Source organism: Empidonax traillii, unplaced genomic scaffold (assembly GCF_003031625.1).
Source record: "Empidonax traillii isolate 1590-97213 ecotype Southwest subspecies unplaced genomic scaffold, ASM303162v1 scaffold757:size522588, whole genome shotgun sequence".
Lineage (NCBI taxonomy): Eukaryota > Metazoa > Chordata > Aves > Passeriformes > Tyrannidae > Empidonax > Empidonax traillii.
In genome coordinates this window covers 243,796-263,153 of record NW_020955950.1, presented here as the reverse complement: position 1 = coordinate 263,153, position 19,358 = coordinate 243,796, and the positions used below count along the sequence as shown (strand labels likewise).

Sequence of the window (19,358 nt, the reverse complement as noted above, 5' to 3'; positions counted from 1 at the left end):
AGTTCAGCCAAACAACCATTTGCCGATTTGAAAACTTGCAGCTGAGCTTCAAGAACGCCTGCAAACTGAAATCCATACTGTCCAAGTGGCTGGAGGAAGCAGAACAAGTAGGAGGTAGAGAACTGAAATCCTCTACATTTTGATTTGCATTTGAATCGGAATGCCATATATATGCCCAAGGACCAGTATGTGTAGTCCATAGCCTAAAGGGTTTTTTTTTTTAACCAGATTTAGGTGCTAAGGTGTACTTGTATTAAATTTTAGTTATTTTTTTGGGGTGAGCAAGGAGGGGCAAACTGAAATGTATGAAGGGTACAGAATAGCAGAAACATCACTTGGTGATGGGAGAAACTTGGTGCTGGGAGAAACTTCTTTCAGTCCCATCCCAGCAAGCTAGCCCCAGTCCTGTAGCATATTATTAGGATCTGCAGGACAACCCCTTTAGCAGCAGGGATTTTTCATTAGTAAAGGAGTCTTCCTTCTGACCTTAGGCATATGAGATATGGCCATGGGGGAAAAGGATTTGAGTTCAGCTGGAGCAGTGATCTTTAAACCCTGAAGAAGAATAGCATGGCATAGTTTTCTGTTGTAACCTAAAATGCTCTTTCTTTTGCCCCGTTAATTTCCAGTCGCAGGAAGAGTCATAGTGCTCGTTGGGCAAAGAGTACTTTAGGACAGGCTGGCTGACTTAAAGGAAGTAGTTGCCTTTGAGAACAACCCTTTCAGCTGGATGAATTACCAGTGTTGAGAAGCAGCAAGCCTGGAGGCGGTAGCGAAAGCATGACCACCAGGCAGCACTTGCTGAGCAAAGGGAAGGTGATCTTAATGCTACTTTTTGGATTTGGCATTGTATTCAACAGCAGGAAACGTTGCTGTTTTGCCACACACTTCAGTTTCCTTTGAACCAAAGGCTTCCTTCCCCTGTAACTGTGCTGGAAACCAGAGGCTCTGCTATTGCGGCCACCACATCGCAATGATCACTGGTGACGGGCTGTGGTAGCAGCTGCTGAGTGACTGAGGCAGGATCATGTTTGCAGACAGCGGCTTCTGAGAACAGAACAGAGACTTGTCCATCAGAAGGTGGGGAGGACAAGGCAGATGAATAAATGGGGTAGGGGGTCAAAGCTGGAGAGTGAGATAGTAAGGAAACAGACTCCATCTCCCTAGACCGTGCCCCAAAGGGCAGGAGGAACAAGGTATGTCCAAGGAAGGGATAAATACTGCTCCTCAGGTGTATAGGCACACAGCCAGTGCTGTTTGCATCTTTACTGGTGCCACGCCATTTTTGCTTTTAACTATTTATATCTGGAGATAAAACAGCGATCAACCATCCTACACAACAAAAAGATCCTGCGTGTGGTGCTCCTCTCATTCAGCAACATTTTCTGTTATGCTTTCTTCTCTCTTCAAAGACTTTGTTCTGGTGTTTGTTCTGGAGGTGATTCTGTTTGTTTTCCATTCCCTGTAGAATGTAACAGCCAGGTTTTGTTTCCTTTTTTTTTTCTTTTTTTTTTTTTTTTTTTTTTTTTTTTTTTTTTTTTTTCTTTTTTTTAATTTATTTATTTATTTATTTGTTTTAATACAGCTTTATACAATGAAAAAGTTGGAGTGAATGAGCGGAAGAGGAAGCGCAGAACCACCATAAGGTAATAAATATTTAGGGCTTCACAGGTTGGAAAACCACTTTGGCTAAGATGCATTTTCTTCTGTTCAAAATGGAAGTGTTATTTTCTATTAATGAATACCTGCATTTATCTGCTTCTAAAAGTTTTAGTATTTGGAAAAATGCCAGTGGAAAATAACAGCATAACCCTCCAGAACCCAAATTATTCCAAAGATATTATTTTTCCCAATCAAAAACTTCTTTTTTCAACAACATACTAAAGTACGAAAAGGTATTTTATTCCAGATCTCTCAAAATTTCATTATATCTATACAGCAAGGTATCAGAGCATCTTGTTTTCATTTTGGGAGATTCTACATTACACCAAAATAAATTGCATTATTTTGGTATCATAAATACATATAAATTAAGTTTTATATGAATATATATAATAAAATATAAATTAGAAAATAAAATAAATATAAATTGTGAAACAATAAAAAAACCCCACAAATAAATTTACCAGAAACTTGAGGTCTGGTCTTAAAAGCTGTTGATAAAATCAGTCCTCATATTAAGCATTTTTTAAATTATTCCTGCTTTTACATGTAACCCTGCTGCAGTGGGAGCATCTAATCTGGCAGGTTGTCAAGGACACAGATAATTGAGAAGTTCGGGACTAAATCCCATATAGTAAGAAAATATTAATTACTCCTTTGAAGGCATAGAGGACCTCAGTTTAAAGACATGAAACTAATCAAGGAGATGGGTTTTCCATGAATTCTGGAGCCTTACTGTTAGCCATTTTTAGTGGATGTTTGAAGGCTAACTAATGCTAAAACAAAAGCCCCAATAACTAAATTAGATTAGTCATACCCAGAGCAAAAACTACTTAATTTGAATTTGTGGAAATTATTTTATTATATACTTTGCTCAAAGCCTTAGAAGCTGTTGGTCAAAAATAATGATGCTTCTGTGGTTCTGTGTGTGCAGAAGACCATGCTATTAATTAGATATTGTTTGTAACTCTAGTAAGTGTTGCAAAGTTGACATGGAAATGTGAGACCAACAGCATAACACACATGAAGTAATGAAATAAGTAGAACTCCAGCAGACAGCGTGTGTATTTTTGCAGCAGAAATATCATCACCTCCCTTTCAGAATAATGCATGAAGTGCCCTCTTGTGTCCAAAGAAATTACAGCTGCTGCTGAAGCTGTTCTGGGTGCGTCCCAGTGGCACAAAAGCATGTCACAGATGCTCTGTGTTTTCTGAGAATATGTAACAAAAATTGGAAGCAAATTCTATCTGGAAATAAGAAAAATTAACAGTATTAAATTATTTTCTTTAGTGGACCACTCAACTTTTGTCGCTGCTGACTCTGAGGAATAGGTTAAGGCAGACTTTTGGAAAGTGTGGTGATTGCTGAAACACCTTGCCATAATCTCTGTGACACTCTAGTGCTCTCTCTGCAACACAGTGAGATGCAGAATTTGATACAGCACACAACTTTTCCCAAATCTTCCCATTTGTAAACCCAAATGATTTGATACAACGACATAACACCACTGATGTGCATTTGCTGACCCCTACGGCCCTGCTGTGACTGGAGCAGACTGTTCTAATTCCTCTGCCCTCGTTTATGACTAATTAATAGTTGTATCTCCTAAACAGCATCAAGAAGCACAGATATTTCATAATTAACACTGAAATTGCATGGAACTTCATGCTAGTTTTGCCTTTTAATTCCTCTGTGCTGAAATTCTGCATGATGTCACGCTGCTCATGTCAGATGTCAGAACTATAGTGTACTTTCAGTGCTCTGGGTTTCCTTTATATGTAAAAAGAGGAAGCAAACCAAGTCACTGCCTTCAGTGCTGTCCCTTGACCCTTCTCCTGAACTAGCAGTGAAAGCCTGAATGCACAGAAACATTTCTAAAGGTGGCATTTTATCCCTTTATCCAGTATCGCTGCCAAAGAGGCCCTAGAGAGGCACTTTGGAGAACAAAGCAAACCTTCCTCTCAAGAAATTATGAGGATGGCCGAGGGGCTCAACCTTGAGAAAGAAGTTGTAAGAGTTTGGTTTTGCAACAGAAGACAAAGGGAAAAAAGAGTTAAGACGAGTTTACATCAGAACACCTTCAGTTCTATTATCAAGGAGCACCATGAATGCCGGTAAAGCTTTTCCATGTATAGATGTGGATTTCTGTTTTGCTTTTTGTAAAGATTGTAAATATTATGTTGTTTCAAAAAGAAAAAAAGGAAAAGAAAAAAAATTAAAAAAAAAAGAAAAAAAAAGAAAAAGAAAGAGAAGAATCAGTAAATTACTTGTTTCTCTAGGCAGCTTCAGATGCAGTGTGTTGTGGAGGACCTAATTTTAAATCCTACAATGTATATTTAAAGCCATAATTGCCGTCATTACTTATGGTAGGGTAAGTTTACTAGTGCAGAGGTGTCAACACTGTTCCTACTCTGAGCTCTGTCTCAGCATAGCATTTGACTGCCTTAAAAGGGTAGCAAGTAGAAGTGACTTTTTTAATACTTATTATCAAAGATAAGTCTTGCTAAGTCGTTATGTGCCTTGAAATTTGGTTTGGATAGCTTTAGCTATAAAACTGGGAATACAATTTACCTTACCTTAAGACTTTGTGACCTGAGAGGAAAAAAATAATTATCAAGGGGTTTATTATGTTGGCCTTTCTCTGCATTGTACTTTTTTCTGATTAAAACCATGTATAGACATACTTATACCAGAGATAGTGTTTTAAGCTAAAAAACCCACTGAAGTAAGTATCCAAACAAAGCATTTATTGCACTACACATTCCCACTCTTTTAAAGCCTGCTAATTGAAAATAATCCCATATTTGTCATCCTGCAGCCTAGAGAGATAACCCGGGGAAAAAAATACCAGTGCCAGAGCTCCACCTATCAGACAGGCACTGAGAAAACTGAATTAATGGCTCTAGCACTCACCAGGGATAGATTATCCAGCCATCTCATCAGCCCTGCTCATTGCTATTGGAATTAGCCCATTACCACTTATGTACTTCTGACTGTTTTCCCAGGACTGAAATTAAGTGAGTACATGCGAGTAGTAGTGGCCACATACATTTTATTTTTCCATAAACCAGACCTGATGATTTAGAAAACATCTAGATAATAGGCCTCCAGAAAGCAAAAGGGGTTTAATGTTCAAGACCTCTTAGAAGCAGCGTGTACAAGTTAAGTGCTCGTTCTCTCTCTAGTGAATGTTAAATCACCTCTGATGCTTATTACAGTGACCATGGGCATGTTCAGCTATGGAAATCAGGCTCCTGGATTTTTAAAAAAATACCTTTTTATGGATGAATGCACCACTTAATTTAGAAGAGGACTTCAATGTAATAACTCAGAGGGGAGGAACTGCGCTCTGTCCTGTCTTCAGGCTGTTCTCATCACTAGTATAGCTCACCCACTACAGCAGAGAAAGGCCAAGCAGGAGACTTTATCCACCACGTGTATCAACAGAACATGGACTTCCCAAGAGCCTGAAAGATAAATGCAGTTGAGAAGATTAGCCCTCAGCAAAGGTGGTAGTATGTATCTGTGTACCTTTCATGTTATGTGGTCTAATGTCATGTATGTTGAAAATACTACCTGATATAGCTAAACTTTATTTATGTTCTAAATTATTTTCTTAATTATAAAAAGGCTTCTTAGAAATGCTGTGTAAGCCTGTATTTCCCAAGCTCCCAGCCCAATAAAGTATTCTTCTACAGCTGGCACTCTAGGTAACGGTTTGTAGTTCTGTTTTGGTGACACCCTACCCTTTTTAGCTGTGTACTTGTGCATTTCAGCCTGCTGTAACAGTTAATTCAAAAGCATCCTTACCATAACACAGTGGTTTCTTGTCCTAGGAGAAGTGAAGGCTAACTGTAGAAACAGAGAAAAAGAAAATGAAAGGTGATATCTAAGGCCATTTTCTTGCAAAAGAATTACAAAAGGCCAAGTGGGGGAAGCAGCCACCATTTAAACACGGAAATATAAAGAAATTAGAGCAGAATTGTTTAAAGAAGAAAGGTCGGATGAAATAAATTTCAACTGCTGCAGCCATTACTTACAGAAAGTGGCACTGCATTTTTTTTTCTGTAGGAACACCTTAATTGCCATCAATCACTCTTGACTGGGGGGAAAAAACCCACCCTAGATGAGATTTCTGAGGGGTAACTCTATAAACCTGCAAGAGTTTAGTTGGTCATTCAACTAAGATGGGTTGTACTATTTTTCTTTGAGATATTTGTGTGTGGGTTTGTTTTGTTTTTTTTTTAATTGCTCTTCCCATGGAGACTTCAGGCAGGGTGTGAAAACCACAAAAGAGGGCAGGGAAAGGTGTTATCACAACTTACAAATATGTGTTCACTTGTCTCCGTGTCCCCTCATTGGAAGGACACAACAGACATAGTAAAGGCCAAGATGCTGATCAAAGGTAAGGTGAGTAACTGCTGAAACCACTGACTGTCTGCTAGATTTAATGTGTGCACTGGATGTTACAGATGTCTCCTGAACTACGAGCAGTACTGAAAGGCTGGATGGAGGCAGGCTGTTCACCATCTTGCCTAATGTAGGGACCAGGAGTAAATATGTGAAGCTGGGAAGAAGCTTAATTTAAAAAAAAAAAAAAAAAAAAAAGTGGTGGTTCTTAACGTGGCTGGGAAAAAAAAAATCTGGGGAACTTCTCTACTAAAACAGGTGGGTGCCAGAAGTGTACTGACATGGACAAGTCCTCAGGTGGAAAGAGACTCAAAACTGTTGTGTGTCGAACTTCTATAAGGCTCTGGAAGTGCTCTATGTTGAAAATAGTTGGGAAGTTGGAAGAGTATTTGCGGAGAAAGTGTCATTTATGCTCATCATGTTCTTGTTGTTTTCCCGGGCATCGCTCCTGGGCATTTGTGGAGTGGGGTTCTGGGTGAGATGGACCTTGGTCTGCCCCAGGGGAGCCACTCTTAGGTGTGTGCACAACTGTGCCGCTGTTCTTGGATGAAGGACTTTCTATTAGGGAGTTTTAGCAAGGATAAAGGAGTTTAAGGATTGAGTGGTTGTTGGTTGGCTTTTTTTTGTCTGCTGAGAGTGATTCGAACAGAATTTGTAGTAGCAGCCCTAATGACTCTAAAAAGCAACACCTTTATTCCTGTTCATCAAAGACCTGTAGAGAAAAAACTCAGAATAGAATTATGCCTGATTTTGACCGTTATTAAAAGGATAAAGTGCACACCTCACTCAGAAAGGACATAAGCCTTGGTGTTCAACTGAACTACAATCAATCAGTAACATTCACGTTATCACTTCTCCTTCTCTGCTTAAGAGCAGCACCTGGGCACCCAGTTACAGACCAGGGAATGTAAACTTGGAAAAGTCTTTACTGAATGCTCAGTTTAAGACAAAGGTCCAAAAGCAACTGTTATAAATTTTATGGTTCTTTATGGTTCAAGTCAAAGAAGTATTTATCAGAGCTCACAGGAGTACACAGAAAGCCTGCTAAGGGACAGTTGTGTAAGACTAACCCTACAGAGGACAAAGTCATTGTGGAATAAAAATCCTTTTATTAGATTTTTACAAAATAACTTGTAAAAAAAATTCACCTTGTATTGGATATATGAAATATATTAACTTACACATTCCTACCCACATTCCTACCCACTACCTGACAAATTCAGAGCTTGTCCATTATTTTCTTGAAAGAGTAAGAACATCTGTATTTCCATGCCCAAAACCCCAAGAAGGCTCTCCCATGAATCTTCTTTCTCTGCTGACTTCAATCCTAAACAGCAGGTGGTGTGACAACAGTAGATTCACTGAGGTTTCCTGCTACAGTTTCTCTAGCAGCAAAGTCTCCATATGAAGTTTGTCCCCCCACAATTATCCTGGTTTTGCTATCAGGAGGTATTTTGCTTTTCTCTTTTTAAAGCCAAGATGATTGTTATGTCTCTTCAGTGAACAGCCCCTCTAAATCAGCACAACTGAGGGGCAAATAACCTCCAGCAGAGTCAGGGCTGAGGAATATCTGGGAAGTCATAACTGGGAACTGCACACTCAGGCTTTGTCATCTTACTTCAAGTATCAACAGTTCTTATTTCATTAGCCCAGTGCATATTCCACTTAAAGCTAGAATCATGCTGATGCAGTTCAGAGACCATAGAAAAACCTTCACGGAACCAGAACACTTTTATTATAGTGTTTAGACAAGGAATTATCATTTATGATCCAAAAGTGTTCTCAAAACTAAAACTTAATTTAGCTTATCAATGTGATCAATTGCTTCTTAGCAAACAATACAGTTATGCACAGTTATCTTCCATTAAGAAATACTGTAAAATATATACAAATGTTGCTTCAGGCAAATGTCCTTTTTGCAAGTGCACAAGTTGCATTTTTTGAACAAGTGCATTTCTCAGCTCCAGCACTGAGTCCCATCAGGTGCACAGAGAGGTCTCACCATAGTATTTTTTTTTTAATCCTAATTACAAGTTTACTCACCTCTCAAAAACTCATTCTGAAAGAAAATCACAAAGGTACAAGATTTATGTACATAAAGGCACAGCAATTCTGTTGAAACCAGCTATGTTACAGTACAATGGAGTTCAATCAGTGCCTTTCATGCAACAAAGTTCACTAACAAACGTAAATCCTCTTCCAGAAAAATTACCTGCACAAGGAGCATATCCTTCCCTTCCGGTAAGAAGAATAATCAGCTATTATTTAATCAACTCAAAAGGTGCTACAGGAATTTGAAAGAATTATATAAAATGCTTTTTCCTTCTGCTTAAATTTGCTAGACTTTCAAGGCTATTTCTCATGGAAAAAATAGTTTCTAATAAAGAGCAAAGGTGAATTTTTATTTGTGCTAAAATGACAAAGAATGTTTCTATAGGGATAGTTTTGTAAAAATGATAAATCTTACACAGGTGCTGTCCTAGGAGGTGGCATCACCAGCCACAGAACAGCCAGTTCTAGAGAGATATCAGGAACTGAGATAGAAGAAAACTTTGAATTTGGAGGACAGATTTGGATGGGGTATAAATGAATTTATCATTAGAACTACACCCCTCGTTGATCCAGAGTCAGAGTCCATGCAATGAACATACCAAAGGTACTTCTCTCTGTGAATTGATTTAATACATCCTCCACTTCTCCTTCCTCCAGTACCAACTTCAAGTTGTCCTTTCTGAAGCTTCAGAGTTTTCCTAGAAATCAGTTGCACTGAAAGAGTATTTGCACTTTGTGCATCTGTCTACAGCTGAATAATTAGAAGGCAGGCTCTAAATTGCCATCAAGCTAATCCACTCCCAAAGCTTTGAGCTGTCGTTCAATCTCTTCATCTGATATGGTGGCAGCTTTTGATGTTGATGCAGATGGTAAACCTCTGGCAGCTGAGGGAGCTTTGGCCATCTAGAAGAAGACAAAGTTTTCTTTAGTCAGGATAATAATACACTTTATGACAAGCTGACTTCTAGAATAAAACTGTAAAGTGAAGGCCGCTAGAATAGAATATTTAAAACCCACATGAACTGAGTAAAAATAGCCATACCTTGCCAGAGATTTCAATTCCAATCTCATCAAGCACTTGATTAACAATATCTTGGCTTTCTTCCTCTTCATCAGAAGCATCAAAAATATCATCCAGAGTATCATTAACTTAGAAGAAAGAAAAAAAAATCCACATTAAGCAAAAATGTAACTAACATAACCTAGTATCATCTTTCTGCCCTCCCAGAACACAGTACTACCACTGCATAGTAGCAATACCACTGGTAGTACCACTCCCAGTAGTAACAGCACTGTGTAAGACACCAACAGGAAGCAGCTGGACACTGGAGAGGCTCTCTTACCTCTGCCTCACGAAGCCTCTGAGCACAGCCAGGGAAACAACAGGGTAAGGCATTTATAAAAACAATTAGTTCCACCAAAATATTTTGGCTGCTGTATATCCCCCCACACACACACACTAGATTTTAACAATTTTGAAAAACATCTTCTACAGTTTCATAAAAACCCTTTTCCTCTTCTTCCTCCAAGTTGCAAAGTTTTTAACTACTCAGATAACTTTTCTGTGAAGTTGAGGTATTCACATCTTGGTCAACAGTACTGGTTTGAGTCCACACCACTTAGTATGACCAACACAGCGGCAAGGATTAGGACAGGGAGGAGACTGTGCCAGCAACACCACGAAGTTTGGTATCATTTAGTTGACAGTGGACACATGCACTCAGGCACAAGAAACCTGCTGTCTCCCCAGGAAGTTGTCTTGTGGCTTAAAATAAAAAACAGGAGACAAAACCAAACCATACCCCTGTGCAGGTGAGGCTGAGGTTATCAATAATATCTAAATGAAGTGCCCAGTCACAGAAAAAAAAGCATGTGCAGAACTATCAGCTACAGAGTCCCCCCACCAGTTATTCAAACAATGTTTTGACCTGGTTTCAAACCCTCTTCCCTTCCAGTATATTCTTTCTAAAAGTATGGCGAATGTTTTGCAGGAAGATAGGAAGGAACAGACCCTAGATTTAATACCTAGAGCTTTTAAAAATCCTGAGACTCAGTCTAACTGCTCAGAAATCCATTATTTTGTTTGCTCCTCACTTTTGCTGTCAGTCTCATTAGCTTTAGAAATAAAACTTCAAGTATCAGTATTTCCAGACTGGCTATACCCTTCTAAGAGCAGCCACCTGTTCCCTACAGTGCAGAACTTACTCATTTCTTCAGTCATTTCCATCTTCATGTTCTCCTTCTGGAAATTCTGCATAGTTTGTAGTGTCTTTTGTGGATCCATTTTCTTATTAACTGCTTGCATTGTCTATTGATATGGAAAAAACTCTTAATCATACAACGAGACATTGTGAAATACCAATATATTCATTTAGAAGGAATAAGAGTTTTCTAACAAAATCACTGCAATTCCAAATTTCTCTTTCCCTGTCTCTTTACATCCCATGAGAACTGTAGATGCATCACAGATCAATAGTACAGTCTGCACGTAGTAAGAAATATTGCCACCTACTACCCTAATAGATATACTTTTAAATGTCTGCATCTTTCTTGCACCATGACCCCCTCCTGGCCTTATATTAGTTAAAAATCCCCTGATCTGAATGAGAAAAACAGGAGAATATTTACTAACCTGAAGGCTACACACTTTAAAGAAGTAAATGGCTGCAGGTTCTAATTCAGAAAGGAACGTTCCTTTGACCCACCACTAGAGGACATCAAAAATATCTGCACTGATACAGAGTTTATTTATCTTCAGAAAATAAAGGTTGGATGCATGATGAAAAGAAACAGGCAACTTAAATGAACTTAGTACTTATGTCCAAAGTTAGTGCCATCCATGCTAAAAAGTATACTGAAAATACTTTGAAATCTTTGCATTCATACATTTGCCTTATTGTTGAGACAATTGATCTCGTGTATTTTCACTGGTAGTTTTATCGTATAAACAATTCTTTGAGCTTCTCAGTTGATAAGGCAAAATATTGACTTTAAAAGCGACCAACAGAATTAAGGCCTTCAATATCATTACACAAACAAGTTTGTAGAAGTACCTGCTGTGTTTCAAAAATCATAATTTTTCTGGATGCTGGGTAATTTATTTTAATATTTTTGTTGTTTGGTGGTTTTTTTTTCCCACTGACTTGATAAGTAATCTAGTGACACTTTGGTTTGGAGAAACTTAATTCAAGAGATATCACAGATAAAAACAAGCCAACCACGTAATAATTAAAAAAGCAGGACCAGCTTGTTCACATGAACGCTGCTGCAGGAATACTGTGTCAGCTGTTGAACCTGATCGGTCAGACAAGTCCCCTGTGTAAGTTTGCTACAGAGCCACGACTTTGTACCACTGAAGGGCTGGGATTGGCATTGCTGTGTTTAACTGGACTGGGATAAAAGCAAAAGTTGGTTCTGCACTGCTGAACTCTAATTCTGCTTCCTACACCTCAGGCTGAACAATCCTCCTTGCCAAAAGCAAAATCCCTCTGTATCAATTCAGGGAAACAGGGAAAAGTTCCCAAGCAACCCAGATAACTGAGATTTTTCACGCTCCTTTATGAGATGAGATTTGTGAGAAAACTTAATGGAATACTGTTTCCTTAGAGAGCACAGAGAGAATGATAGAGAACTCCAGATTAGATTTCTTTAGGAACTTCAGATCCAAAGCAATAACCTACTTCTTGCCCAAGCCATAAAGCTATTGTGACACACTGCCTTGATTTCTAGATGAAGCATGCCCTACTTTTTCCCCAGTAAAAACTGCTTGTGACAATATATACAGGAAAGACATTGTAGCAGCATGGTGTGGTGTGTTTTTTTATGTACTAAAAGAGTTCTTTCACTGGCATTAGTTTATTTTTACCATGTAAACATTTGACAGACATCTAACCCAATAAAATATGCTTGGATAGGCGGTAAGTGGCTGGACTGACTAAGCAGAAATTCAACACTATAAATAAAATTACACTTCTCTACTGAATCCTCAAGACCATTTCGGGCAGTAGGCAGTAAGTTCTACCCTTTCAATTATCTTACACAAAGCAACACAATTTTTGCAACCATGTGCTGCATTTTAATGTGAAAGAATGTCTTGTAATGCCTTACTTTGGCTGTAGTTGACATAGCTCCTGCCATCTTCATCTGAGAGTTCATGACCTTCGTTTGAGTCGACATAGAAGTGACTTTAGAGCTGACAGCGTATGTCCGATTTTTCTGCTTCCTCAGCTGCACAAGCTGTTTTGCCAGCACTTTACAGGCTTCTTTGTTACCAGTCTTAGCCATTTTCTTTATTTCCAGTTCCTGTTAAAAAACGGTGTAAGATCACTTCTACAGAATTTTCATTCGAAGACTGTAATTAAGTCTTAACTCTAACAACGAAATTCCGAAAGTGAGCTGTCTCTTAAATCTTATTATGACATTTAAAGTTATATAAATAGTTCCTTGCTTTTCTACCAAGGGTATTTATCAGAATTAATGTAATGCTGGCATGATTTGAGCACAAGAAAAAAAACCATAACAGAACTGAATTATAGTTTGGTAGCCCACAGTTCCCCCAAAGACTTCCACTTATATGTGCACATCCAATTCTATATCTAGATAGAGAGAAACACTTCAAAATTTTCAAAAAAAAAAAATCCCAAAAAGTGAAGAAATAGTTATGGCCAGTCAACTACTAGTGCCATGTCTCTAATCATCTTTGATTTCTTGCATTCACAGGCAATCAAACCACACTGCTCATGTAAGAAACAGTTTTGCAGCCTTGAGAGAACCTCAAAACCTTTTCTGAGGAAGAAGTAGGTAAAGTTAGATAAGCAATAATTATAGGTTGTTTACCCTCCTCATTTAGATGGACTTAAATTAAAACATAAGAAAAGTGGTATAATTTGTATACAACATGTGCTTATCCCATAAGAAAGACACTTCTGGCTTAAAAAAAACCCACAAACAAACAAACAAAAAAATACAACACAAGCAAAAACCCAAACCCCAATCTGTCAGTTCAAAGAGAAACAATAAGCTATTTAGCCCAGAGGTACCAGGAAAAAGTCTGGCACAAATGTCAGCTGGGATTCTTCAAAGTATGCCTTCTGACAATGTAAACTTTGCAACTACTTTTGCCTTTATAGCCTTTTTAAGGAGGTCTTGCCATATTAGCTCAGTTTTTTTGTATAAAGCCATTCAAGCATTTTGATTTTTACCATTAAGTACAAGCAGCCTTTAAAGGACCAGCTTCCTCCTGTGATCCTTCGGGAGAATATGCCCACTACTGGAATGAAGTTGCTTCACTTTATGAGCACTGATAATCCAGAAAACTGAATTTATGAGGAGATATGGATATGAAATTATAAATATTAGTCACCAGGACGTGCAAACTAGTCACATTCAAAGACAAGCGTAGACTGAGCCACTTCATCAGCTTGATTACTAGGATAGATCACTGTTAGTTTACTACAGAGATGGCACTGGCACAAAATCTTCTCTGTAAATTCCTAATTTCTAAAGGGTGTGTCAAACACAGTATTTTTAATCCCAGAAGGTAAAGACTGGCAAATAAGAAGCATGAGACTGCTCAAACATTAGAGGCCTGTAACAGAAGTAAAGCTACCCTAAAATATCTCACAGAGGCCACAACACCGAATTTCCATAACATGCCCAGAATATTATCATCTTTTTTCATACCTAAAGGGCAGGAGGGATTAGTTTGCACACAGGTTTGTACCCCCTAATTTTAACAGCCAAGGTTTGAAAACAGGGATTTTCTCACTAAACTGAAGACCTACACAGCATTTATAACTTGATTTTTCAAAGTGAAATACAAACCTACACCAACCATTGCTAAGTCACTGCAGATAACCCAGATGCAGAAATCATACATGGATGGGTTTTATTCTTAATTAAAAAGTATCCGGGTAAATTTTGGGTACATTATTTGGTTTTGAGAGGTTGGGGGCAAGCTTATTGAAGTCAGTTAAGTTCTTGTGGAAAAAAACAATAATCAAAATTCATATAGTTGTATGAGGTTACTGAACTGAAACAGAACTGTCTGCATACTTTGAGGTATTTCTATACTTGGAATTAATATAATTGGGTTTTGTCCCCTTATCTCAAAGATAAGGGGAAAAAAGTCTTTCTGAAGGAAGTATAAAATTAAATGTCCTAAGATTGACTGTCAAGCCCTTGGTCTTTCACCTGATCTGACACTGCAAATTAATATTTATTGTACATTGATCCTCTCGTTCCAACAGCAAATTTTAACTTTTTCAAAGACATATTTTGCTGCTCCTTTCTTCCTCTCCCCCTCAGAAACCCAACATTTCTGAAACAATTTACTGTAATAACCAAAACTTCATCCTGAGTATTCGTGAACATTTAGGCAATTTCCAGAGTCAGAATACTTCATACCAAAAAATTCCTTATCAATGAGCAACCCATTATATCTTACATGGTCAAGGCTTCCAGAAACAATTTCTCTTCTCTCTTTTAGTCTATTATTCCCAGCTCTCAGTAGTCACACAACCTGCTGCCATGAAACATCTCCTCAACAGCTCCTGAAACTGGCTGGATTCGCACAGCTTTTCCCACAGTCTTCACGCATCAAACCCCACCATCTGTCACATCCATTTATCCAATTATGCTGCCACACAGGTGCAGCATTCATGATTGATTGATACTTGAACGCTCACACACAGTAAGTTTTAAATAGATCTTAATTTAGGCAAATAGTCTTACCATTATTAGCTAATTTTAGGGAAGTTCTATAGGAATGAAAATAATCACCCTATGGGGTATTCACAATATCCTACGGTTTTTCAAGTACTCTCTCCCAGTCATGGTAACATGTGATAGCACTGACACTTAGTGTTTCCACCACAAGACCACCAGTTCACAAGCCTTTTAGAAAAAGCTTTCTGAAGGACAAAAAATGTCAAGAATTGCAGGAAAAACCAACGTGGTTATTTTATCTAAACATTGTTTCAGGATTATCCTGCATCAAAGACAGAGAATCACTTTCTAATATAAAAATTACGTTGGAAAAAAAATCACTAACTGAAAAGGGGAAGACAAGCTTTTTGGTATTGCAGTACTCTACGCTGAGTTGCATCTTTACACTTTGCAAGTTTTCCCTTATATCATGTGTGTATGCTCGTTTTCAAGGGCAAAATAAAGTTCCCTGCTCTACTTACCAGTTGTTTTTCCTGTTTCTCAAGTGCTGCTCTGTCTCTGGTTATAGCCCTCTGTGTACCTCTTAACTCTCGATTTTGCTCCTTTATTATATCTGGAAAGAAAATATTGATAGGGAGAAGTTTTCAATACCACATAAACATCTGCCGAGCACCCTGCAGACATGCAGCATCTTTGACAGCCTCTCTCTGTTCAGAGTGAACTGTCAGCTAGCATAGAACTGTCAGCATTTCAGATACATGAAATATTGCCAAAATACAATTTTATGGATACAGCATAATTGTGTTTCAGCAGCATAGGCCATATCCTGTAAGATAAATAAATAAATAAATAAAGCTAATTTACTTGGGATGCTTCTTTGTACCATAACCACAACAAGAATCTTAACCCCTCAGGAAGAGTTCAGTACAGACGCTTTTCTGTGAGTTCAACACTAACTCACTGTAATTCTGTTAGAATTTAGAATGTCTACTGAGGTGTGATTCACCTGGGCAAAGGCAGAGAGGTAGGTCTGCATCTGACTCAGCATCCTCTGACCTTTATGGAGGAAAGAAGTTAGTGCATTTAAGAGAGAGATTCCTCTCCTCCACACAACACTACACAACTTTGGGTGAGAGTTGGAGAGGACCATGAACTGTCACACAAACTTTGTTTAGAGCTCTTTCTTCTAATCCACAGAAAAAACATCATGGTAGGGCACCGCTATTTTACTTACAAAGTTTGAAGCACGTGAAAAGCAAATACATACAGGCAGAGTTAATAATAGAGATGAAGGCATGAAGGACAAACTCTAGAACCACAGGCCACCCTTTTCATTTTTTAAGGCTTGGGGCAATTTTCCCCACAAACAGAAAGAAGCGTTCACGTTCTTCATTCCCACATTCAGAAATACTGAAAAACATCCATTGCTGAAATTATTTCAATATTAGTAGGTTTGAATCAGAAAAAAACCAAACCAAACCTTCAGCAGCATTTTAAAGACAGAATACACACTACCTCCTCCAACCAATTGCTCTTGGGCACATAAATACCGATTGCAAACAAATGCTGTGAAAAAGAGAGCTATTTTTACAGTGCTACCACTACTCTTAGTGCTACACAAAAAGCATCTTTAGGAGATGCAGACTTTTTAATAGACAATAACAAAGAACTGAAAGATGACATGGATTATAACACTGTTCTTCTTCTATAACACTGACAAAGCAGCAGTGGAAATCATTCTGGAAACAACGCTACAGGCAAGTAATTTTGAAGGTAGATAAATGTATATTGCTATCACAGCTGCACTTGCAAAATTTAAAGAAAAAGCCTAATAGCTACATACCAGATTGGCTTTTCTAACTACACTAACTATTAAAAATTAAAATCCCTTAGTGCAGAAAGCTTGAGAGGTAGGAACTTCACGATGGTAAGAAACAAGAACTGTACTTAAGTCAGGAGACAATGAGGATGAGCATGATATTTATGTCCGTGGTTTCTGGTCCCACAGAGTGGTTCAAACTATGGACAGCAATAAACTGACAACAACTCCTATCTGCAGCTACAGTTCCTTATATTTGTTTATAGAAGTGAAGGCCAAGATGGGAACTTGGTTGTTGTTCCTCTCTGATAACTGAAGCAAATTCCCAGCTTTGCTTGAGCAGATAGAAGATGATGGGGTGCTCCCAAGCCAGTCTTTTGCCAACAGGCATTCCTGTGTGTCTTGCACACCAAGGCAAGGAGGAAGCACCTCCATTCCTTAAAACAGGTTGGACAAGAGACATCCAGGAAGGGCTTGACCCGGTTTCTACAATCTGCCTTGGTCACGGCAGCTTAGTGCTGTCTCCCCCTCCTACTTTCTGCCTTGCTCATGGAAGCTCAGAGCCAACTCCCCCCTCCCTCCCTCCCTCCCTCCTCAGGTGTCGCACCAAAGATGGGAAGAGACAAGTGGGAGCCCTACGTGTTCTCCCTCGGTGACACACAATTGGTTGATGCACAGCGTCGTTTTGGGCGAGCCCTTTTTAAAACGCCGACCAGCAGAGGCGACCCAGGGTACCCAACATGCCAGACAAGCCGGACCTGGGGGCTCCCCAGCCCCCGCCACCCCTGGGGCACAGCCACTTGGAGCGCTGAGGGTCGCCCGCAGGACTTGCTGGCATTATACTGGAGATCGTTATTTCCGCTCAAGTTTTAGCGTTCTGATGACAGCCTGGCTACAAGGACATCACCACCAACTTGTTTCCAGCCCCCAGGGGCCCAGCGGGGGCGGCTCCCGGCGCCGGAGCCTGGACCCCTCCCCGCGGCACCGCGTCCCGCTCCCCGCCGGGCCCCGGCAACTCCCGGCGGGCCTGCTCTGCTCCCTCGCTCCTCCTCCCTCGCCCACAGCCCGGGATCGCCGGGGCCCCGCTCCCAGCCCTCCCGATGCCTCAGGAACACCCCTCCCCGCCGTGCCAGGGCCGGCCCGGCCCGGGGACTCTCCCCGAGCGCCGCCAGTGAGTCACCGCCGGCGGGCCGTGGCCTCCTGCTCCTCCTCCTCCTCATCTTCCTCTTCCTCCTCCTCTCCCTGCGAGTTTCCCGGGACGCGGGGCCCAAAGCCGCGATCCCCGCGGGGCTCCCGCTGCCCCCGAGTCCCGGCCGGGACCAGCCCGGTGCCCGGGGCCGTGCGAGGGGCCGGGATGGGGATCGGGATGAGGATCGGCCGCTGCCCGGGGGCCCGCAGGGCCTCCCCCGGGGCACCCACTCACCGTCCACGGTCTTCTTCTTGAAGAGCGAGGCCATGGTGGCAACAGCACCCCCGCAGCCGGCTCCTGCCGCCTCCTCCTCCTCCTCCTGCGGTGACCAGGAAGCGGCCGGGCCACGAACGCCCGCCCGGCTCCGCCTCTGCCGCGCCGAGGGGCGGGCCGGGCCGGGGCCGGGGCTGGGCTGGGCCGGGCCGGGGCTGCCCCCGCCTCCCCTCGCAGGGTGCGGGGATGGGGAGACGCTCCGAGCCGGGGATGGTCCGGCTCCTTCGCTTCTCCCCCCGCCCGGGTAGAGTCCTTGACAGGGATGCGGCAGAGGTTTCACTTCTCCCCCTCCAGCCCCGAGCAGCGGGAGAGGCGCCCCGGGACAGTCCCGGCACCCGGGAACCTCCCCCAGTCCGGGGGTGGGGGTGTCCTGGCATCCACCGCTGAAATGGGGTGGGGGGGGTGGGGGGGAGGTATTCGCGTGTAATTATTATTAAATAAATAAATAAATAAATTGATTCAGTTCAGCAATGTGGCGCTCTTCGAGTTCGCCGTTTGTTTTTTTCCGAGAGCACAGGTTTCGTTGCAAGTAACAAGTTTTCACTGTTTTGTTTTGTTTGGTTTTTTTTTTTTTTTCCCTGTGTCCCTTTGGTTACTTTTCACGGCCTGTTCTAGGCTGGAATCCAGACCGTGTGATGGCACAGGTCCTACGGAAATTCAGCGATGCTGCCGTGGGGATTCGGGCGCTGGGGTCGGTGCCTGCCGTGAATACACGCACCGGGGGGCTCAGGATTTCTTTATTAAGTTCCATCCCAGTCTTGGGCCCTCACCCCGAGCTGTTGCAGCGTCTGGGGAACTGATTACACATTCGTTTTCTAAGATAAGCCTTTGTCTTGAGGGTCACAGCCACCACCGTGCACAAGATGTAGCAGTATGGAAGAAGGAATAATAATTTTCTTGGGTTCCAATGTCTAATTACAATTAATTTTTAATAAGGTGGTTTATAAGGTAAGCTGAGGTTTCACCACTGGCAATTACCTCCCTACACATTATGACCTTAGAAAATAATTTTTAAAAAGGGAGTTATTGGTTTGAATACTGGCTAGATATACCTTCGATTACTTTGAAATGGGGGGGGGGGCGGTATGTAAATTTGCAAGGAAAAAAAGAAGTGACTGGAATGTAGTAATGCATTTTGATAGCTAGGTATAAATTAAACCCAAGGAACAATTGTAAGTTTATGGTAGCAGTAGCCTAATAAACCATACTTTTATAACCTTGCATGGAAAAACAATCTATTAGAATATTATAATAGCAGTGTAAAGATGTATGTGAATATAGGAAGG

General features: G+C 40.8%; 2 protein-coding genes across 3 annotated transcripts in view; one reads left to right on the top strand and one right to left on the bottom strand.

Moving 5' to 3' along the window:
- POU1F1 (POU class 1 homeobox 1) overlaps positions 1-3,883 on the top strand; it is a 23,969-nt gene extending 20,086 nt beyond the window's left edge. For both annotated transcript variants that reach the window (XM_027900948.1, XM_027900946.1), the window contains exons 6-7: positions 1,586-1,646; positions 3,568-3,883. In XM_027900948.1, coding sequence (XP_027756749.1) covers positions 1,586-1,646; positions 3,568-3,781 — 275 coding nt within the window. In that variant the 3' untranslated portion in view covers positions 3,782-3,883. The remainder of the gene's footprint in view (positions 1-1,585; positions 1,647-3,567) is intronic.
- A 3,902-nt stretch (positions 3,884-7,785) lies between these two features.
- CHMP2B (charged multivesicular body protein 2B) lies at positions 7,786-18,173 on the bottom strand. Its single transcript, XM_027900943.1, has 6 exons — positions 18,034-18,173; positions 15,313-15,404; positions 12,233-12,427; positions 10,331-10,433; positions 9,168-9,274; positions 7,786-9,028 (listed from the first exon to the last, which is right to left on the bottom strand). The coding sequence occupies exons 1-6, from the start codon at positions 18,065-18,067 to the stop codon at positions 8,915-8,917; spliced, it is 645 nt and encodes a 214-aa protein (XP_027756744.1). The 5' UTR covers positions 18,068-18,173; the 3' UTR covers positions 7,786-8,914.
- Positions 18,174-19,358: the final 1,185 nt, after the last annotated feature.